Source organism: Brassica napus, chromosome C3, assembly GCF_020379485.1.
Source record: "Brassica napus cultivar Da-Ae chromosome C3, Da-Ae, whole genome shotgun sequence".
Classification (NCBI taxonomy): domain Eukaryota; kingdom Viridiplantae; phylum Streptophyta; class Magnoliopsida; order Brassicales; family Brassicaceae; genus Brassica; species Brassica napus.
Genome location: NC_063446.1, coordinates 52405740 through 52429210, shown reverse-complemented (window position 1 = coordinate 52429210; position 23471 = coordinate 52405740). Strand labels below are relative to the sequence as shown.

General features: G+C 45.4%; 2 protein-coding genes across 3 annotated transcripts; one reads left to right on the top strand and one right to left on the bottom strand.

The window, feature by feature from the left end:
- The first annotated feature begins 381 nt into the window (after positions 1 to 381).
- LOC106356188 (transcription factor MYB48-like) lies at positions 382 to 1712 on the top strand. Of its 2 annotated transcripts, none has more exons than XM_048749311.1 (3): positions 382 to 567; positions 694 to 823; positions 936 to 1712. In XM_048749311.1, exons 1-3 carry the CDS (start codon positions 540 to 542, stop codon positions 1441 to 1443), a joined length of 666 nt encoding a protein of 221 aa, XP_048605268.1. In that variant the 5' UTR covers positions 382 to 539; the 3' UTR covers positions 1444 to 1712. The 2 variants fall into 2 exon arrangements, with proteins under 2 accessions (XP_048605268.1, NP_001303156.1); NM_001316227.1 differs by having other exon boundaries at positions 496 to 625; positions 936 to 1465.
- An 11464-nt stretch (positions 1713 to 13176) lies between these two features.
- LOC106356161 lies at positions 13177 to 16218 on the bottom strand. The gene is made up of 2 exons (XM_048749764.1): positions 14732 to 16218; positions 13177 to 14632 (listed from the first exon to the last, which is right to left on the bottom strand). The coding sequence occupies exons 1-2, from the start codon at positions 16216 to 16218 to the stop codon at positions 13177 to 13179; spliced, it is 2943 nt and encodes a 980-aa protein (XP_048605721.1).
- Between the last annotated feature and the right edge of the window lie 7253 nt (positions 16219 to 23471).

Genomic DNA, 23471 nt, shown 5'->3' with positions numbered 1-23471 from the left:
TTTTTCTGGTCTACATAACACGGAACTATAGAAAAACATACCATCTTCTTTTTGGCTTGGATTTAGAAGATTTTCTTATGTTAATGATATCCCAATTCGAGATAGTGCTGCCTGCGAAAAAGATATAAGAAAGAGTTCTTATTATCACACACTCAAAGGCACAAAAGAGAAAAGGCAGAATTAATGGGAGTGTTGCGTCAGTAACACCAATCCCCTCTTGACGATCACATTTTTTAAAATATATAATGGCCTTGTGACATCATAAGAAAGAGACCCTACATTATCAATAGGATAATCCCTCAAACATATGGACAGTATATGATTGGACAAAAAAATGAAATCATTAAGAGTTTTAATATTGTGAGTGTGATATCGCGTGGACACACCACAGTGTTTAGCTTATATATGTAGTGGCCAGAGCATGCCATGGTGAAGCAAGCTGAGAAAGAACATTATAGTAACATTAGAGATAAAGAGAGACAGAGAGAGAAGAAGAAGAAAGAGATGAATATGATGCAAGAGGAAAACCGAAAAGGTCCATGGACAGAACAAGAAGACATCATTCTGGTAAATTTCGTACACTTATTTGGAGATCGGCGATGGGATTTTATAGCAAAAGTATCAGGTTTGAAGGTGGAGGGAGAAAGATAAATAGGTAAGGAACATCTATTACTGAGCTAGTTTTGGTTGTAGGTTTGAACAGAACAGGAAAGAGTTGCAGGCTAAGGTGGGTTAACTACCTTCATCCTGGTCTCAAACGTGGCAAGATGACACCACAAGAAGAGCGTCTTGTCACTGAGCTTCACGCTAAATGGGGAAACAGGTCTGAATCATCCGAGAAACAAGAAAAAATATATATATCATATTCATGACTTCTGTAAAAGTAAATTTAAATTTAAATTTAAATTTTTTTGCATCATATATATATATCGTAGGTGGTCAAAAATAGCTCGGAAATTACCAGGAAGAACAGATAACGAGATAAAGAATTACTGGAGGACTCATATGAGGAAGAAAGCTCAAGAAAAGAAGCGTCATGTTTCTCCAAGTTCTTCATGTTCCAAATGCTGCTCTTCGTCTATGACCACTACCAATACTCAAGATGTGTCTTTTGAGTCACGTATGTCGTCAGGGAAAGTAAGCTTTTACGACACTGGAGGAAATAGGGAGATGAATCAAGAAGAAACCAAAGACGGATACTCAATGGATGATATATGGAAAGAGATTGATCACTCTGCAGTAAACATAATTCAACCAGTTAAAGACATCTATTTAGAGCAAAGCTATTGCTTAAGTTACCCCAATTTGGCTTCTCCATCATGGGAAAGCTCCTTGGATTCTATATGGAAGATGGAAGAAGATAAAAGTAAGATGTCTTCCTTTGCAAATGATCAGTTTCCTTTCTGTTTCCAACACAGTAGATCACCATGGTCTTCAGGTTAATTAGGATTCCATTCATTCGTTGAAAATCTATATATATGTATGTTATATAGTTATATAAATACAGAATAAAACCTAACGACTGTAATCTCTTTGTTGATGAACACAAAAAGAACATCCTAAGTCTTTGTAATAATCTCTCATGTGTTGTGGTAATCAGCTATCCTGAGTTTGTGCTTTGTTTTTTTTTTCGTTTTTATTTTGGTCAACTAGTTTGTACTTTGTTTAATATATTAGTTTCCGGAGTGAATGAGAATAAGTCTTTTTGTGAAGTTCTTTCAATGTATCAAACAGGACTGGACTCTAAATCCAAAGGAGATTTAATTACTCAAAAGTGACTAAAGTAAAATCACATCCAAATGATCTAGAGAACATAATTATTTATTACATACTAAGTGACAAACGGAACTTCAGCCTTCAGGGGAGCCAGTTTCAAGAGTCTTGAGATATTGATGGAAGTAGTTACAAGTGGTTTTTGAAATGGCTGACAACCTGAGCTTGAAGCAACTGAAATCACCAGATTTGAGAGCTTGATTGATCAACTCTTCTTGTTATCTTGGTACTTAAGAAGAGCCTTTGTACTTCTTCTCGAAGGTGCGCCACGTACTGATTCTTGGCGCTTTGGTGCATGGTTATGAAATATATTGTTATCGTAAACTTAAGAATACAAAGTATAATTCCCAATAAGAAACTCTTGTTATTAAACTCCTTGAGGTAAATCACTCAAAACCTCACAACTCACAACTCATTAACTCACACTCGATATGCAAACTCTTGCATACGTTTATATAATCCCACTCTTATCCTAATCACATTAGGATTTACACAATATTAGATAACTCCAAATCTAACTAGAATTAGGTAACTTATCAATCAAGTTATTCTCAAGTTTATCTCCAACAATCTCCTCTTTAAACTTGAAACTATCTTGACTGATATCTTGAACTCCCATCAATTCTCTCATCTCCTTATGCTTGACTCTTCCAAGTGCTTTTGTCAGTATTTCAGCCTTTTGCTCGTCCCCTGGTATATGTTGAACTTCAATTAGATCTTGTTCGACACACTCGCGAATAAAGTGATAACGCCTGTGGATATGTTTGCTGCGTCCGTGGAACATCGGATTCCTTGTTAATGCCAGGGCTGACTTGTTATCTACCAGCACTACTACTCTCTCGCGTGTCTGTCCAGTGATCTCCTCATATAAGTCTTGAAGCCATATCGCCTGTTTAGCCGCTTCTGTTGCTGCCATGAACTCAGCTTCACATGAGGATAATGTGACTGTCTCCTGTTTTGTTGAGCACCATGTTATTGGACTATCATCAAGGTAGAACACATGCCCTGCAGTACTACGGCCATCATCTTCGTCTACAGCGTGAGAGCTATCGCTGTAACCTCTTAGTTCGCCTTTGTTTCCTCGACTAAAACAGAGCCCATAAGACGTGGTTCCCTTCAAATACCTTAGTATCTGTTTAAGCGCTGCTCCATGTGACTTCTTAGGCTGCTGCATATATCTGCTCAAGACTCCGACAGAGTATGAAAGGTCTGGTCGAGTATGTAGTAAATACCTGAGGCATCCAATAACTCTTCGATACTCTTTATCACTTATGTTTTCTTCATTACTTCCTTTAGAGAGTTGTAGACCCTGTTCCATTGGTATTTGTACCGCATTGCAATCATCCATATTGTTTTCACTTAGAATCTTCTTTGCATACCTTTCTTGATTCAAAGTTATTCCTTGTTCATGTTGACACACCTCGATTCCAAGATAATATGTTAACTTTTCCAAGTCACTCATTTCAAACTTCCTAGACATACTCCTCTTGAACTCTGTTATCATGTCCATACTCGTCCATGTTATCAAAAGATCATCAACATAAACAGCTACCAGAAGAAGCTGATCTTTCTCTTGACTTCTATATAACGCAGGCTCTTTAGAACATTTGGAGAAACCGAGTTGCTCAAGGACTTTTTTTAGCTTCTCATTCCACGCCCTTGGCGCCTGTTTTAGACCATACAACGCCTTGTTTAGTCTAAATACCTTTTCCTCCTTCCCTTTGATCACTTAGCCTTCAGGTTGGGCGACATAAACATTTTCCTTAAGATCACCGTGGAGGAAAGCTGTTTTTACGTCCAAATGGTGCACTTCCCATCCCTTTGATGCTGCTAGTGCTAGTATGAAACGGATGGTCTCAATGCGTGCAACAAGGGCAAACACTTCCTCATAGTTAATCCCATGCCTCTGTATATATCCCTTCGCCACTAGTCTAGCTTTAAACTTATTGATGCTCCCATCAGAGTTTCTTTTGATCTTGAACACCCACTTTAAACCTATTGCTTTAGCTCCTCTTGGAAGGTCTACAAGGTCCCACGTCTTGTTTTTCTCAATTGGGACGATCTCATCATCACAAGCATCTCTCCAAACCTTCTCTTCCTTTGCCTCGTTGTAACTCCAAGGCTCGTCATTTAAGCACATTAGCAATTCCTCACCATCAATCTCTGCCAATAGTATGTAATCCTCCAAGTAGCTTGGTTTCTTGCTCTCTCGACTAGATCTTCTCAAGTCAACCTGATCCGAGTCATGAGCCTCAGTCCAAACCTCTGTAACGACTTCCTCATTGTCATTACCCACGTCCTTGATCATCTCAATGTTATCATCTTCATTATCGCTTATTCCTCTGTTTCCGGTGTCTCCAAACGTTATCTTAAATATACCAGGATCACTATTTTCTTCTTTTCCAGCTGACTTCCAGTTCCAGCCTTGGCTCTCGTCAAAAACGACATCTCTACTCACCACTACTTTTCTATTTGTTGGATCATATAGCCTATAGGCTTTTGATCCTGGCTCGGTTCCCATATGCACTAGCTTCCGTGATCTATCATCGAGTTTCTTGAGGTGTACTCTGTCGATCTTAGCATAACCCAGACATCCAAATACTCTCATATGCTCGACATTCGGCTTCTTCCCTTTAAACATCTGATAAGGAGTTTGAGACAGAACCCTTGTAGCGACACGATTGATGATGTATGTAGAATGCCTCACAGCCTCCCCCCACAAATAATTTGGAACGCTCATGTGTTTGAGGATGCTTCGTGTCATCTGCAGTAGAGTTCTGTTTCTTCTTTCAACAACTCCATTTTGTTGAGGTGAATAAGGAGCAGTTAAGTGTCTAGCTATACCGTATGTCTCACAAAACTCTGAAACTCAGCTGAACATAACTCACCACCACGGTCTGTTCTAAAGGTTTTGATAGTTGCCCATGTTTCTTTCTCAACGATCTCCTTGAATTTTTTAAATTTGTTGAAGGCCTCTCCCTTATCTTTGAGAAGAATCGACCACATGTATCTAGAGTGATCGTCCACTAGAACAAAAATGTATCTATTACGTGCAGGCGTGGAGGGAGTAATGGGTCCGCAGAGGTCCCCATGTATGAGCTCTAGTACTCGGCTTGCACGATATGAGGTTGCCTTTGGGAATGCGTTTCTTGCTTGCTTCCCAAGTAAGCATGAAGAACATGTTTCTTTTCCTATGTACACGCTAGGAATTCCAGCAACCAGCTCCTTCTTTATCATAGACTTCATTGAGTTCCTTCCAATATGACCCAATCTAGCGTGCCATCTATCACTTTCGCTTAGAATCTCAGTTTGCAAGCACTTTGATTTTGAACCATCCATAAGGACTTTATACAGTCTATTCATCGACCTTTTATCTTTAGTGATTAGTTTGCCATCTTTATCATGCAGCGTAAGATAGTCACCTTGCATCCTCACATCACAACCTGACTCCGTGGCTTGACCAAGGCTAATAATATTGCTTTTCAAGCTAGGTATGTAGTATACATCAGCTAGGATTCTTCTTTCTCCCTCTCCACTTACGAACAGAACTGAACCTTTCGCTTTGATATCGCTGCGCGAGTCGTCACCAAAACGCACCTTCCCTGTGATCGTCTCATCAATGTTATGAAAATAGCTCCGGTTCCCAGTCATATGATTACTCGCGCCATTATCTAAGTACCAAGTGTTCTCTCTTCCCTGGTTTGTCTCAAAGTCTTTAAGGTTCATGTTTCTTTCTTTGAGAAGTATTACTTCATGCATCATCAGATCTTCAGCTTCTTGTGTATCTATGTCCTTAGTCTCCTGTGCCTCTTGCAGCTTCAAAAGTCGATCAGGACAATCCATGGCAAAGTGACCAGTTTTATCACATCTGAAACAGGTGATTCTGGAGAGGTCTCGATCATAATTGTAGTTGTAACGCCCACGACCTCTTCCTCTGTTATTAAAACGTCCCCATCTGCCTCGGCCTCTGTTGTTATTGCTTTCACGGTTTCCTTGAGGTTCGTTATTTGTAAACATCAGCTTTGTCTGATTGTCTTGCGTATCTTCTTCCTCCTCAGCTACACGTTCTTCAAAAGCTTTCATACGACCCACTATATCCTCAAACGTAGTAATCTTCAGATCAAGGACTTGTTCCAAGGATGCCACAATGTGTATGTACTTCTTCCTAGGAAGACTCTTGAGGAACTTTTTGACAAGTTTGTTCTCTTCAATAATTTCCCCCAACGCCGCTGATTTGGAAGAGAGTTCAGCCAATTTTCCAACAAACTCATCGATCATATCTGTTTCCTTCATCCTTAGCCGCTCAAACTCTGAGCTTAGATCTCTAACCCTGTCTGCTCCCATATGTCGCACTTTAATAGCCTCCCATACCTTCTTCGCTGTCTCTAGTTCACCAACCTGTAATATCAAGGTCTCTGGTATAGACTGGAAAAGTAGGGCCATTGCCATGTTGTTCTTCTTGACATCATTAGTTTCTGTTTCAACCTCCTCCCAGACCTCATGTACCTTTAGCAAAATCTTGATCCTCATTGCCCAAACTGTATAATTTGTTGCGTTTAGCATCGGACAATGTATAGTGGAGGATCCCTCCTTTGGTTTTGCGTATGGTATAAGATCTCCCATTGCTTCCGTTTAGATCATGTTCACAAGCTCTGATACCAAATATTGTTCTCGTAAACTTAAGAACACAAAGTATAATTCCCAATAAGAAACTCTTCTTATTAAACTCCTTGAGGTAAATCACTCAAAACCTCACAACTCACAACTCATTAACTCACACTCGATATGCAAACTCTTGCATACGTTTATATAGTCCCACTCTTATCCTAATCACATTAGGATTTACACAATATTAGATAACTCCAAATATAACTAGAATTAGGTAACTTATCAATCAAGTTATTCTCAAGTTTATCTCCAACAATACTCATAAGCACAGCTCCATTTCAATACAAGCCTACACTGGACCATAAGCAGAGAGTAGTCCTTTACAGCATCAAAGTCTCTGCCGTTAAAACCGAAGTCATTCGTCAGTCTTGGAACGAGGTTCTCATTTATGGCTTTGAGCTCCGACTTGGAATTCTCATACTTGTTTGAATGGGATTCAGTCGACTAAGATGAAAGAAGTCAAAAATGGGATGACTGAAGACGTTTTATTTAGATTTGGTCTGAAGGGTTACAAGAGTGACAGGAAAGTGAAAGAGCAACAAGATCAAAGAGTAACGACATCAAAGAGATCGCCTAAAAACCCTAGATCTAGCCGCTCGGTCTGTTCAATGGTCCAAAAGTCCGTTTCTTCTTGCTTCCCTTTCACCTTTTATAGGACTCCTGCCCATGATGCCCTAATTTCGTATCTCTTTGGGCCTTGATGCGAGAGGCCGAGTATGCGGGCTTGGACAAGGTTCTCTCCAAGCCGGGTACTTCTGGTCGGCTTACTCGACTGGCTAAAAGCACTCTAAGGTCGAGCCGATACGTTTGGCCGCCGAGCCGACCAAACTGATCCAACTTGCTGGATTAGGGCCTGTTATTCGATGGGCCTTGTGGAGGGGTGTAATCCATCTCCTACAATAAGTCTCCCCCCAGTTCACTTGTGAGCGACATGGCGGTCTCAGTGAATTTGTGGGTCAGGTTTATTCGGATAGCAGGCTCTAATACAAGGGATAACCCATCCCGTTTAGTCGTCGGTATGTGCTTTTAGTCGCGTGATGTTCTGTAGGTGTCTCTGGTCGCTCAGAGTAGCGCTTGCCTTGACTCACTTTTATAGTGGGATACAGTTTTACTCGGGTGATAGATCATCTTGGATAAAGCGACGGGGATCGGTTTTGCTGGTTAACCGGGGACCGGTTTAAATCAAGACCAGGAATTGATTCGGCCTGACAACCTGATTGAAAATCGGTTCGACCGAGAAACCGAACCGTCGCGAGTAGGTTTCTGGGCATTTAGGCGGGTTTTTGAGGCCCATTTAGGCCTGTGTAGACCTAATGATTGTGCTCGGGGAACGTGCCTTCATTTTTGCTATAAATAGATTTCTCTCCTTTGCTTTCGTCATTCTTTTATGCAGATTCAGGTATCCCGTTTTCTCTCCCTTCTCTCTACTTTTGCTTTCTCTCTCTAGATAGGTTTTTCTTCGTATAGACTCGTTGGTATCGTTCGGCGGTTGTAGTCGTCCCCTGAATTAAGGAACATGCCTCCGAGAAGTCGATTGTCGTGAGAAGAGAAAGGGAAGGACATCACAGATTCTTCGAGTCCGATCAGAGATGTGTCAGCGACCGGTAGTCCTCTGGACGATTTCGACTTTATTCATCGCGATGCTCTTCGGGACACGGAAAACATGACTCTATCTCAGCGTCTTTTGGTTGCTGATGCTCATAGGATGATTCGTGATGAAGACACAGATCGTGTTGAAGTCGGGAGCAGTGATGTGAGCGGAAGTGAGAATAGAGGGAGAGATCAAGGTGATACTGCGATTGGTTCCGAACGTGGCGACACTGATGAGTCTGATCGGTCTCCGACGCCTTTGAGACAGGTTCGCAAGAGAGTTTGTTTCGACCAGATAGACTGTCGCCCAACTATTTACCATCCTGGTGGGATCTTCGAAGAGCTGGCTCCGCTGCCACCCGGACTGCTACGGGACCTGCGGGCTCAGTCATGGGGGAACGTGTTTGGATCTTCTGCTTCTCATCATACCGTGAGGGATCTGTTAAGGTCGAGCGGCGGTGCTGGTGTTACTTACATCATCCCATCTGCCGAGCAGCGTCCCTGGTCGCCTCTGGTCGGTTACCAATGTGTTTATGAGTCCTATTTCGGGGATCATACGAAGCTATGGTTCCCGATTTCCCGGTTAGTGACGTCCTACGCATTCCGCCGAGACATTGCCATCTCTCAACTTTTGAACGGGTTGCTGCGAATAGCCGTCATGCTAATGGTAATGGCAGCTGAGATGGACATCTCGATGAGCATGAGGGTCTTCGAGGAGTTGACTTTCACTAAGGCGGAGCCAAACGGGATCTTCTCGGTGAAAATGCGTTCGAACAACAACGTCTTGACCGGTCATCCAAATAAGACGCAGGATTGGCAACGCGCGTATTTCTTTGTGAAATCTGATGAACATGCTTTCGAAGAGCCGCCGGGGGACGATTACCGCGTTCTATGGAATCGGTAACTCGGTAGAGACTCGTCTGTTGGAGTTTCGTTTTAGTCGTTAGTCCTAACTTTTCTTATCCTTGTATTTGCAGTTCGTCATCCGAATACGATCGCCTACCCCGAGAAATTTTTCGAAAGTGCTCAAGCGATCGCAGCGCATAGTCATCTTCGTTGGCCGGATCTTAGTCGGGAGTGGATACGTCGTCAGCAAGCTAGGATCGCTAGAGGTAAGCCTGCTGATTGTTTTTAGGGCCTACTCGAGTTTCCTTTTACAATTTTTCATGTTGATTCTCTGCTTTTGCAGTTGATTGGGAGTCGAGGCTTCCTTGGGTTCTCGGTCCCCGTAAGTCGCGCCTCCCTTTGTTTACTCGCAAACAACAGAGACTTCTCGACAAAGCCAGAGAAATGGACGGAGTTTCGGATCTAAGCGCTCTGTTAAAAGGAAAGTTGCAACTGCTCACAAAGAAGTCGACTACAGTCGATCCTCAGGGACCGTCTAACTCCGGAGTTGACGTCACTTCTGAAGGTGGTGGAACCTCCCGAGAAGGGGCCTCCAGAGAAGGAGCCTCCAAAGAGGAGGGCTTTTTTTGCAACCGATCAGGGGGGCACGGCAGAGACTTCTGCTTCTGGTCGTAAAAAGAAGAAAAAAGACCAAAAGGACTAAGGTGGGAGCGACCGACGAGGTTCCTCCCGAAGAGTCTGCTCCCCTCGATGCGACTTCCGAGGGTTCAAAGGCCAAAAAGAAGAAGGATGGGAGAAAAAGGTCTCGTGGCGGGGCAGAAGGGCAAGAGGCCATTTTAGTCGGGGCGGCATCAGATGGTCACCCGAGGAAGAGAACTAAGAGGTCTGTTGAGGCAGAGCCCCGTCCTTCTACCTCCGATGCTAACGCTGCTGACGCAGCCATAGTCGACGCTGTTGGAGAGGCCAGCGGTACTCCTGGAAACCTGTCAGAGGAAAGGAGGAAAACCTGCTCGCGAGAAGGAGGTTCTGGTGGTGAGCCCACGAGGTCTACTCCAGACTCTTCTGCGAGAAAAAGGTCTGGATCTGAAGGTTCCGTAGCGAAGAGAAAGAGGGTGGAATTCCCTAATCGCGTAGAGTTTTCCTACAACGAGACAACTCCCCTGATCCTTAATCCCCTTAGGTGTGCGGAGCTGACGCGTCAAATTCGTGGTGGGACGAAGGAGATGCCGCAACTGGAAGACCTTTACTTCAAGAATGAATACATCGACGCTGCTTCCTCGAGAGCGCAGGTATCTGCGCTACCTTTCACCTTTCATCTTCTTCTTTGATTTATTGGGTTCATCCATCTCACGTGGTCCGTGTTTATCATTTTGCAGAGTGACGGGAGCATGAACTTCCTTGTTGAGAAATACGACAGCACCCTGAAGCAGACGATGATCCAGTTGGGATCTTCGGAGAAGCTCGCTCAAGCAAGGTTGAAGGCCATTGAGAGGGTAAGGGCTGAGCATAAGAAGGCTAACGAGAAGGCTTCAAAGGAGAAAGAAGTTCTTCGAGTGAAGTTCGAAGAGCTGGAGGGTAAGCTCAAATCCGCCGGCGCGGCCAAGAAAGAGCTTGCCCGATATAACACCCGTTTGGAGCAAGCGTCTGCGACCCTTGAAAAGGAGAAGACTGAGCTACTCGAGGAAAGGGACGCTGCGGTTGAGAAATTGATCAGAGAGAGGCAACGCTTGAGAGACTCCCGGGGACTCGAGGTTACTCGTGAGAGGGAAAGGGTCGAAGCTGCTATGATCGAGAAGGCAAACCGCTGCTTTGGTCGCGTGCGCGACCATCTAACTCGCTTGGACGCCTTTGGGAAAGCAAAGAATCTGTACGGTCAAGCTTCGGGAACGAGGAAGTGCCTCGAGATGATAAAGGCAAGTGGGACGGAGATCCCGCAAGAAATGATCGACGTTTTTGCCGAGCAGGAGAAACTCTACGAGGCAGAGGCTACGAAGTTTTGTGTAGGTCCGCTTTCTGATAGCGTCCTCACTCTTTCTCCGCTGGTTCTCCCTTCTCGTTTCGTTGAGGACAGGTTTAGGGCGTCGTTTGTTCCTTATGGATCGAACATAGATTTGATCGGACCAGGGACGGTTTCTCAGCTCATCACCTCGCTCAAAATTACCGAGGAGCCATCGGAGGAGCCATTGGTCGATGTCACGTCGTTCCCGGTCGACCACGTCGAGGTCCCGGAGGGAGGTGGTCCTGGTGAACGTCCAGAGAACGAGAACCTGGAGGAGGTCCCCGGGAAGGACAACCTTGAGATAGGTAACACTCCGGTTCGAGAGGAAGAGACCGGGAACGTGGGCATCGAGGATCCTGTCCTCATCTCGGATTCTTCTTCTGAAGGACGAGAAGGCGAAGAGGAGGAAGACGATAGAGTCGAGGAGACATCGTCGTTGCAGCCCGTCGAGAAAGGGAAGACCGATGAAGTCGGGAATAGAGATGTTCCTCTGCCTCCTGCTGTGGACTCTCTTGTCCCTGTTCCTACTCGGGTGGAAGACCCGATTGAGGCCGCTACTGAAGACCCAGTCGGTCCTTCTGCTCTTGGGACGCCAGAGGAGGTTGGTCAAGATTCTACACCTTGACGCTTTGTCTGTGTCTTCTTTGTTCTTTTTTGTGTTTGTGGTCTTGATAGACCCTGTTGTTGTATTACTAGACGTACTTTCATTTTATCGGCAAGTCGCTGTTTTCAAGTAGACTTTTAGATTTGCGGGTTGTTGTGTTCCCAATCTGTACTTGCAATTTGTCTAAGTGAATTTCAGTTATCTTTAGAGTCTCGCGATATGTTCGCCTAGAGACAATAAATTCTTGACCTTTGGCTTTTGCAAATAGATAACGACACAACCCGCTAAGGGACTTTGTTCAGTTCTTGTCGTGTTTCGATTGAGATAACGTCTAGACGCGTTTTTCTACTTTGAAAACAAGAGTATGAGTCTAAGAGTAGAAGGTTCTTTTTACGCGTTTTCTCAAAGACTATCGAGTAAATGGGTAGCTAATCCGTTACGCGTTTAGTCGAGAAAAGGTTAAAGATTCACTCCGTTTGGTCGGTCAGTGCTCTTTGGGCACAGGTGACTCGTGACCGTTTGGTCCTTAGGCTAAGTGTCTGATCAGGACATAGCTAGGAGATGGAACGTGAGTGTCCGCATACCCCCTGCTGGAGGTACGGGAGCCGTTGGGTTTGATAATCGGTATTTACTCGATCGGAGTCGAAACAAAGAACAAGATTTTGACTTTGATTTTGTTACAGCTCGACCGGTTAAGGCTGCTTACGTACCTCGGTTGAGGATCAAGCCATTCGTAGTTCATTTTTCCCGAGTGAAAGTGGCCGTTGGAAGCGCATTTACTCGGTCGAGTAGAAGTGACCGCGGAGGTGCATCTACTCGGGTTTTTTTTTTTTTTTTTTTTTTTTTTTTAAGAGTAGAAGCGGCTTAGATGCATTGAGTTCCATGCTCTAGGCACTTCTTCCCCGCTTGACGTTTGAAGTCGGTAGACTCCTGGTTTCACAACTTTGATGATTTCGTAAGGTCCTTCCCACCTAGCGCCGAGTTTGCCGGCGTTCAGCTCCTTAGTGTTCTCGAACACTTTGCGCATGACAAAGTCACCGAGTTCAAGGGGTCTGGCTCGGACCTTTTTGTTGTAGTAACTCTCTATCTGATGTTGATAGTTTTGGATTTGCAGCAGAGCTTGGTCCCGTCGTTCTTCAATTTCATCGAGGGCATCAAGCAGCATCTCCTTGTTGAGTTCGACGTACTGGGGCATTTTCGAGCGTCGGAGGCTTGAAACGTTAACTTCTGCGGGAGCCATATCCTCGACACCGTATGGAAGAGAGAAAGGTGTCGATTTGGTCGACCCTCGTGGTGTTGTGCGGTGGCTCCATAGAACTCCGTCGAGTTCGTCGGCCCAATGACCCTTTTTCAGGTCTAAACGTTTCTTAATGCTGTCGATGATGAGCTTGTTGGAGGATTCCGCTTGGCCATTTCCCTGTGGGTAACGAGGGGTAGAGGGGCTCAAACGAATGTTCCATTTGCTGCAAAACTTCTTGAAGTTGCCCGACATGAACTGTGATCCATTATCAGTAACGATTTCGTACGGTAGACCATGGCGGCATATAATGTTTTTCCAGACAAACCCACAGACTTCTTTTTCGGTGACTTGAGCGTAGGCTTCAGCTTCGATCCATTTGGTGAAGTAATCAGTGAGGACGAGAATGAAACGCCGCTGGCGGGAGCATGGAAGAGGTCCTATGATATTCATTGCCCATCACATGAACGGGTACGGCGCGACCATCGTTCGTAACATTTCAGTTGGACAATGGATGCTTGGTGCATGCCGTTGGCATTTGTCGCAGCTTCTGGCGTAGGACTCGTAATCTGCGTTCATCGTCGGCCAGAAGAAGCCTAGGCTTCTCACTTTGATTGCTAATTCTCGTCCGCCCGAATGGTTTCCTCCAGCGCCTTCGTGTGTTTCGGCCATAACCCTGACCGTTTCTTCACCGTGGATACATTTGAGGAGTACTTTACTTGCAGTCCATCGATGGAGTTCGTTGTCTAGGACGACATAATGGGCACTGCGCATTTTTAGTCGGTGGGCTGCCCATTTCTCGGTTGGAAGTTCCCCCTTTAAGAGATAGTCGATGAACTCAGTTCGCCAGTCGGGGCCAAATTCATTAGTAACGAGAGTGTTGGTTTCGGCGATTGGGGCTATGAAGATGGTTTGGTCTGTCGAGATATCGATGCTCGGCTTCTCAATGCGGTGTATTGGAATAGTTCGTTTAACTTGGTCACGAAGCTTGATTCCAAGGGCTGCAAGGGCGTCGGCGCATACGTTTTCTCCTCTGGGAACTTTGACGAGTTCGAAGAATTCAAACTCTGCGGCTAAGACCTGTACTATCTTGAGGTAGGCGTCCATCCAATCGTTGCGGGCGTCGTAATCGCCGCTAAACTGACTGGCGACTAACTGCGAGTCGCAGTAGGCACTTAGGCGTTTGGCCTTGACAGATTTTGCTAAGAGGAGTCCAGCGATCAAAGATTCGTATTCTGCTTCGTTGTTCGAGGCTGGAAAGCCGAAGCTAAAAGACTGCCTGATCAGTTCGCCGGTCGGGGATTGCAGTTGAACTCCAGCACTTGCGCCCCTGTTAGTGAAAGATCCGTCGACATGCAGTGTCCAGTTTGGGTTTGGGAGTGTGAGATCTTGCTCTAACTCCGGGGCCAATTCGATTAAGAAGTCTGCGAGAACCTGAGATTTCGCTGCAGTTCTGTTCTTGTAAGTGATATCAAGCTCACCGAGTTCGATAGCCCACTTCGTTAGTCTTTTGTACCTGTTTGTATTTTGAAGTATCGTTCGGAGGGGCTGGTCGGTTAATACTTCAACCGGATGTGACTGAAAGTAAGGGCGAAGCTTTCTCGCTGCTTCAACGACTGCCAGTGCCATCTTCTCCAGAGTTGGGTATCGCGTTTCTGGTCCAGTCATGCGCCTACTCGTGTAGAAGATTGGCTTTTGCTCACCATGATCCTCTTTTATTAGAACGCTACTGACTGCTGCTTGTGATACTGCGACGTAAAGAGATAGAACGTCGCCGACATCTGGCTTGGCGAGAACGGGTGGAGTTGTCAGATAATGCTTGAGTTGGATAAATGCCTCCTCGCATTTCTCATCCCAGATAAACCTTTTGTTACCTCGGAGGAGGTCGTAGAATGGCAAGCATTTGTCGATGGATCTGGAGAAGAACTGGTTGAGTGCATCTATCCTACCCGTAAGCCGTTGCGCATCTCTACTGTTTTTTGGGCTCGGAAGGTTTAGGACCGCGGAGATCTACTTCGGGTTGGCTTCGATTCGCCGCTGCATGACTATGTATCCAAGGAACTCGCCTGAGGAAACCCCGAACGTGCACTTTGCTGGGTTCAGTTTCATGCCGTATTTGTTGAGAGTTTCGAAGCAATCTTTCAAGTGACAGAGGTGATCAGCAGCATGTAGCGACTTGACAAGCATATCGTCGATGTATACTTCCATGGTGACGCCCAGCTTGTCTGCGAACATTTTGTTCACAAGCCGTTGGTAGGTTGCTCCTGCGTTCTTCAAACCAAATGGCATGACCTTATAGCAGTAGGTTCCTCTATCCATGATAAATGCCGTTTTTTCGCGATCGTCGGGGTGCATCATGATTTGGTTGTAACCAGAGAAAGCGTCCATGAAGGTGAGCATCTCGTTTCCAGCCGTGGACTCGACTAAACGGTCGATGTTGGGAAGAGGATAGCTGTCCTTTGGGCAGACTTTATTTAAGTCTGTGAAGTCGACGCAGACGCGCCACTTCCCATTCTTCTTTTTGACGACTAATGGATTTGCTAACCACTCGGGGTAGCGCACCTCAGCAATTGAACCAGCGCCGAGCAACCGGTCGACCTCTTCGTTTACAGCCTTTGACCTATCTGGACCGAGCTTGTGTCGCTTCTGTCGGATAGGCTTGACTGTCGGATTGACGTTTAGTTCGTGAGTTGTTATGGCCGGATAAATTCCTTTCATGTCTGACATGGACCACGCGAATGTGGACACATTCGCCTTGAGAAAGTCGAGAACTGACCGCTGCATTTCTTCAGACAGATACGCACCAATCCTTGCGGTCCGGCTTGGATCGGTATCGTCAATAGGTAAGTCGAGAATTTCGCCTTCCTGGGAGCAGGCTTTATAGGTTGGAGGAGTGACGGAGTTAACCAATAAAGACGATCGTTGGAGTTTAACTGTGGCGACTAGGAGTTCCCTAGCGGCTTTTTGATCTCCTCGCAGTGTTTTGATTTTTCCGTCCGTACCGGGGAACTTGACGCACTGGTGATAAGTAGATGGAATGGCCTGCATTGAGTGTATCCTGGGAGTTCCAAGTATGGCGTGGTAAGGGGCCTTCGTGCTTACAACGGCGAACTTGACAGTCCGAGTGACTCCACATGCGCGTACCGGAAGGCGGATTGTTCCCAGTATTGTTTCGGAGGATCTGTTGAAGCTGGTTAATGTTCTGGAGGATGGTTTGATGTCGTCGAGATCGACTCCCATCTTCTGCAGGGTTCCTCGGAAGATGCGGTCGACGGAGCTTCCTGTATCGATGAGGACCTTGGTGACATCGTACTCCCCAATTCCAAGAACTACAGGAAGAGGGTCATTGTGGGGTACGTGAATCCCCTCAGCGTCATCCGGCGAAAAGGTTATCGGAGGGTGATTTGGAGGCCTAGTCGGCCATCTCTGCGAAGTCGCGACCTGCCGACGGTAATCCTTGACGGAGCGAACAGATTTGCCGCAAGGAGGAGAACCACCCATGATGACATTTAGTTGACGTCGCGTTTGTACCTGCTTGGAGTCTAAGAAGGCGCGTAAATCGGTTGGTACGCTGCTGTCATTTTTTTATGACGGAGTGTCGTTGCTTGACATCTTAGTTTGCTCCAAACGGCTCCGGAGGTCAGTGGTCTTCGAACGATTGAGGCGGATTCGGAGATCGCATGCTCCTGCGTTGAGTTTATCCCTAAGGTCGCCGTTCGAGCGTTCTTTGGGATCGGGGTCAACTGCCAAGATACGCCGTGACTTCCGTGCATTCAACGTTGTTCGGAGATCATTGCGCGTGGAGCTGTTGCTATTTTCGGATTCAAACTTTCGCTTCAGAACATCTCTCAAATCTTCGAGTACAGGTGTGTCATTGTTCTCATCGTCTGACGACAAGGTTTGCTGAGAAAGTATGACCTCAATGCGTCTGCGGTTAGCTGGTTGCTCTTTGTCGGCTGAGGAGTCTGCCTCGCCGTTACTCTTCGGAGCATCCTCCTCGTCATCTCGTTGTTGAGTTTCGCTATGTCGACCTTTGCCTGTAGCTTCGCGCTGGGCTCTCCTTTCTTTATTCTTGCTCCAGCTCTTGCCGTTCTTCGGCTTAGCCTTTAGGGGTTCAAACTTGAAGCCGCCACTTGCTAAGGATGAGAGGTAGTGCACATAGAGTGACTTGCACTCTATCGTATCGTGCCCTTTGACGTCGTGATACTTGCAATGTTTGGTGAGATCGACAGTTCTGGAAGGTCCTGCCGCTGAACCTGCTGCTGTTGTAGTCTGGGTCGAGCAAACCGCGTCGACTGGTTTGTCGGACGAATTGAGCTCCCTTACCCACTTGTTCCATCCTTCTCCGTGGACTACGAGAGTTGAAACCGGCACGTTGTTCTCGTTGACGACATACATGTATCCGTCTTTGCAGCCGTTTTTGTCGATTGGAGCATGCTGGCGCGGTTCTTGTCGCGTGTTGGCATTTTTAGCCGCTGGAGCTTTGGGTGCGTTCATCTTGCTGAGAATTGTGTTAGTATCTTCTTCCATTCGGATGAAATTGTCAGATCGCGCGATAGCGTCCTGGAGCGACGTAGTTGGGTTTTGGTATAAAGCCTCTCGGAATTTAGAATGAACCCACAACGTGTTCCGCAGGGAGTCGATGGCAATACCGTTTGGAATTTTAAGCCTCGAGACTACAGCTTTGAACTTCTCCATGTAGTCGCGGAGGCTCTGGTCTTTGGTTTGGTTGAGATTCCACAAGCTAGAGGCGGTAGCGCTGCGCTTGGTGAACATAATGTAAGTCTTGAGAAAAGTTGCTGACAAGTCGCGGAAGCTTCCGATGGAGTTTTCTTCTAACTGGGAAAACTAGGTTAGGGCTTGCTCGTGGAGAGTTTCGACGAACAGTTGGCAGTAGCCTGCGTCCCTTTCTTCGTCGGGGAGTCGAGCCCGTGCCATCGCGATGTTGAAAGCTGTCATGTGTTTCACTGGGTCTCCGCCGGATTTGTACTCGGGTAGGCGCAGCTTCTCTATCTTTCCGAGTTGCACACTGGTCAGAGCGCTAGTAAAAGGAGTGCGTGATGTTGCGGCGAGGACGCTCTCGATTTGCGGGGCCGCACTGGTTACTTGATGGATCTTCTCGCTCATTTGTTGGAAGCTGAGTTTGAGCTCAGCGAGCTCGCATATGGTTGCGAGATCAGAACCTACTGGGGGGTGGTCGGCGAGAAGGGTTTCATTAGGCTCCAAGTCGTTTGAGATATGGTCGCCTCCGGTCGCCGTTGGGTTGGTGTTAAAGAGGCGACGGCGTATATGCTGGGGACGGCTTGTTTGGCCATCGGGAGCTGTGAGTGCCGCGACCAAAGCAGCTAATTGGTCGTTGGTCGTCTTTTGGACTTCGTCTTGACGAGCAAGTCGAGCCATGATAGAGCTCATAAAATCTGCGGCGATGGGTGGCGCGGCTTCGGGCGTTGGGGTCGGTTCTCTGCCCGGAGCGCTGAAGGTGGCGTCGTCTTGAACCATGTAGATCTAGAACGTTACTTTAGTCAGCCCCACGGTGGGAGCTAATTGTTTGAACGGGATTCAGTCGACTAAGATGAAAGAAGTCAGAAATGGGATGACTGAAGACGTTTTATTTAGATTTGGTCTGAAGGGTTACAAGAGTGACAGGAAAGTGAAAGAGCAACAAGATCAAAGAGTAACAAGATCAAAGAGATCACCTAAAAACCCTAGATCTAGCCGCTCGGTCTGTTCAATGGTCCAAAAGTCATTTTCTTCTTGCTTCCCTTTCACCTTTTATAGGACTGCTGTCCTTGATGCCCTAATTTCGTATCTCTTTGGACCTTGATGCGAGAGGCCGAGTATGCGGGCCTGGACAAGGTTCTCTCCAAGCCGGGTACTTCTGGTCGGCTTACTTGATATCTTGCATATTTCCATTGTCTTATCCATTCACCCATGTGCATTTTGATCATATAGACTAGGATTTAGCCATGTTTAGGTTGCATTTTGCATACATGAGTCCTTATCAGGTATTGGAGTACCACATGGAGTTCTTGGAGACATTTGGGTGCATTTGGAGCTCAAAAGAGGTGAAAAAGGTGATCATTGGACGAGCAGTGCATGGGAGCGACCTCACCGGAGCGACACCGTGAAGTCGCTGTGACACCCTTTCAGAGCGACTTAACCGGAGTGAGACAGCGAGGTCGCTCGCGTCTCCATCACCCGGAGGGACTTGACCGGAGCGACGCAGGGAGGTCGCTCGCATCTCCATCACTCGGAGCGACGTGACCGGAGCGACGCAGCAAGGTCGTTCGCGAGGAGCGACGCAGCGAGGTCGTTCGTGAGGAGCGACCCAGAGCGACGTCTCGCAGCGACCCCTCCAGGTCGCTCCCGAAGCCTGGAGCTACCTCTCGGAGCGACTACTGGAGGTTGCTGCGCGACGTCTGATTCCTCGAATTCATTTCTACTCAAGGGCCTTTTGGTCATTTTATTATGCACGTTTTTACTTCTGAAAACCTATGTTTTAAGTACTCTTGGCAGCCACCAGACAGATTATCTTTTGTTCTAAGAAAAAACCTTTGGAAAGTTCATCTCTTGAATCATCTTTGTTCATCTAGTTATTGCAATTTTGTGTTTCCAATTCGTTGTTGTATCCCTCTGTATGATTAATCTTAAATCCAAAATGGGTTTAAGAGGAATCATGAAGAGTAGTGAGTAATCACCATTTGAATTCATGGGTTAGGAAGATTAAGGGTGATTAGGTTAGAGCTAGGATGTTTTAGAGTAGATCATTCCAAAACCTTGCTAGTAGAGTAATCATAATGCATCTTCTGAGTTAGCTTCTCAAAAGTTGATCTTTAGGCATTTCCCACCCAAAAGGTGTTTGATGAAATGCCTGAAACAACTCTTCTAAGCTTTTAGCATATTTTGCCGAAGATATTTGTTGTTAGAAATGCTAAGATAGCCTTAGACCTGTTAGTAATGATTGCTTCCATATTATTCAACCGAAGACATTTGTTGTTTGAAATGTGTTAGTAAATGAACATTCATCTAGACATAGAGTTTGTTTAGAATCGTGTCTAAGCTTAAGGTTGATAGTTTGATTGTTCGTTTGCCATCCTTAGTTCGAAACTTGATCACCCAAGGTCTAATTCCTATGCCCATGAGTTCTCATTTCCTTAGTTAAGAAAGTCAACTCATTTACCGTTTTTATTATTCTGAAACTGCATTAGTAATAATCATTAGTTTAGAAAACCTTTAAAATCATCGGTTGCACCTAGATTAAGTAAGTACTTGCATTCTCAGTGCTTGAAATCCCTTGGAATTGGTTCGACAATCATTTATACTACAACATTTGTCTTAGGAGCCTTGAAAACTCCTAATATCATTACTCGACCAGCTAAAAGCACTCTAAGGTCGAATCGATACGTTTGGCCGCCGAGCCGACCAAACTGATCCAACTTGCTGGATTAGGGCCTGTTATTTGATGGGCCTTGTGGAAGGGTGTAATCCATCTCCTACAATACTCTTGAAGACATGTCTCCCACAGACGCAGGTAACGAGAATCTTCCACTTCTTGGCTCATTGATGGTTGAAAAGAGACTTCAACACAGTTCCAGTTTCCGTTTTGCTCTTCCTCTGACCGTAAGCAGCGCCAACAGAAGCTACAACTGATCATTGTGAAACAGAAAGAAAAAAAGCAAACATGAATGAGTTTTTGATTTTGAAAAACGCAAAGGACTTTTGAGTTTTAAGAGATAAGGGAGGGAAGAGACCTGCAGATACAAGTTATCATTCTCAAAACAGGGTCATCGGCGGTCCTAGGCACGTGGCTGTTGCAACGAGGACAAGGTTTGGTGTTCTTATTTTAATGTATAAAATATGGGACTAAACCAAGCAGAAGCATCGTTGCAAGTCACAGGTCGATGCGACTCGAGCTTGCAAGTCCAACAGAATGTGTGACCACACAAACACAACATACAAAACTCAATAGAATTTTCCAATAGATACTCATGACGCTGGAGAGCGTAATCGTAACCTGGCGCAGGACACACCATTTGATCTATTCCTTGTTGGCCTCCACGAAAGATCCCACAAAGTATCTCATGTGTATCTCCTTTGTTGGTTCTGTGAGTTTCGCAACCGTAACGGGTCCAACTGGTGCGACGCAGTCTGGGTTAGGGCAAAGGATTCTTTCTTCCCCGTTGTTGTTCCCCTCCAGAAGGTTGCTGAGATGACTTGTCCAACAAGTTTTGGAAAACTTGTGTGAGCAAAAAGGTGTGGAGACAGATTCGTTTTCTTCATTCGAACTGAAGACTTTAATGAACCATACCTAACTCCGAAAGGAGTTTCTCCTTGTCGTCACCCAAATGTTCTGCATGTTGGGCTAAGCTTGAAGTAGCTTGGAGATCAAGCAATGTATTTCCTACCGAGTTATAGAATAGGAAATTATCTATTTGTGATTCCTAATGAGTTTAGGAAGTTATCAGTTATATATAAGGAGATGCATATGATGTTGCATAACTGATGAATTGTGAGCTTTAGTTTTTGAGTGAGTTTTCTAAAGCATTGAGAGATTAATAAAGTGATTGAGTTTGAGATATACTTTGTGTTCTTGAGGTTAGCGTTCTATATTTGGTATCAGAGTCATACCCATTGAAAGGGTCAATCATCAAACCATGAGCGACATCAAGGATGAATCCGGTTTGATTACTAAAGAGGTCGGTCCATCGTCTATTCGATTTCCCATGCTGAACACCACAAACTACACAGTTTGGGCCATGCGAATGAAGATTGCTCTTAAGGTAAACAAGGTGTGGGAAGCTATTGATCCAGGAAGTAAAGCTGAAGAAAAAAACAACATGGCTATCGCATTGTTGTTCCAATCGATACCTGAAGCATTGACGCTACAGGTCGGAGACCTTGACACCGCAAAAGCAGTGTGGGATGCTATTAAAGCAAGACATGTCGGAGCGGAGAGAGTAAGAGAAGCAAGACTTCAAACCCTAATGGCGGAGTTCGATCATCTTAAGATGAAAGAGGAAGACACAATCGATGCCTTTGTAGGAAAACTGTCGGAGATCTCTTCCAAATCAGCATCGCTCGGTGAGACGATAGAAGAAACAAAACTTGTTAAGAAATTCTTAAAGAGCTTGCCAAGAACAAAGTACATTCATATTGTTGCCGCTCTTGAACAAGTTCTTGACCTAAACACAACAAGTTTTGAAGATATTGTGGGACGATTAAAAGCATATGAGGAAAGGATTTGTGAAGAAGAAGAAGAACGTGATGACCAGGGCAAGTTAATGTATGCGAATACAGAGTCACAACAAGGTGGTTACAATGGCGGTGGTCGCTCGAGTTGGAGAGGACGAGGAGGTCGTTCTGGTTGGAGAGGAAGAGGCCGAGCTCGTGGAAACTTTCAAGCTCAACGAGAAGCCTACAGGCAGTCCCAGGGACAAGAGAGAGATACTTCCCATATAACGTGCTTTCGTTGCGACAAGCTTGGCCACTATGCGACCGACTGCCCTGATAGGTTACTAAAATTGCAAGAAACTGTTGAGAAGAAAGCTAACGATACGGAAGAAGCTGATGAGTTGATGGTGCATGAGGTTGTTTATCTCAATGAAAAGAAAGTAAATCCAAGTTTCTTTGATACCGATCTCGATATGAAAAACGTATGGTACCTCGACAATGGAGCAAGTAATCACATGAGTGGGAATCATATGTTTTTCATGTCTCTTGACGAAACAATCACCGGGAAAGTAAGATTTGGAGATGATTCTCGAATTGACATACGAGGCAAGGGATCTATCCAATTTATTTTCCAAGGAGGTACGAAGAAGATGATGCATAATGTGTACTACATACCAGGTCTAAAGAGTAACATCATTAGTTTGGGCCAAGCCACAGAAGCTGGATGTGAAGTGAGTATGAAGGATGATGTATTGATGTTATTTGATCGGCTTGGAGGACTAATGGTTAAGACAACTAGATCACGTAATAGGCTGTACAAGGTAAGCCTACAAGTTCATGAAATCTACAAATGTCTTCAAGCCTCAACAACAAACGAGTCATCTAAATGGCATGCACGACTTGGTCATGTCAATATAGAGACGATGAAGACGATGATCAGAAAAGAATTGGTGACTGGTATACCTACCATCGAAGTAGAAAGAGAAACCTGTATGAGCTGCCTGCGAGGGAAGCAGACGAGAAAACCTTTCCCATCAACAACTACATTCCGAGCATCACGAGCTCTTGAGCTTGTCCACGGGGACCTATGCAGACCAATCACACCATCAACACCTTCACGAAGCCGATATGTATTTGTCCTCATCGACGATCACACTCGTTATATGTGGACTATATTATTGAAGGAGAAAAGCGAAGCATTTGTTAAATTTAAAAGCTTTAAAGCACTGGCTGAGCAAGAAACGAAAAAGGTGATAACAACGTTCCGTTCAGATCGCGGTGGGGAGTTCACGTCCCGAGAATTCGATGACTTCTGCAGCAAAAACGGTATCAAAAGACACCTAACCGCACCTTACTCTCCGCAGCAGAACGGAGTTGTTGAGCGACGTAACCGAACTCTTCTTGAGATGACTAGAAGTATCCTGAATCACATGAACGTACCTAACCGTTTCTGGGGTGAAGCAGTAAGACATGCTACATATTTGATGAATAGGATCACAACAAGGTCACTACAAGGGATGACACCGTATGAAGCTTTACGAGAAAAGAAACCGAGCCTGACGCATCTCCGGGTATTTGGTTGC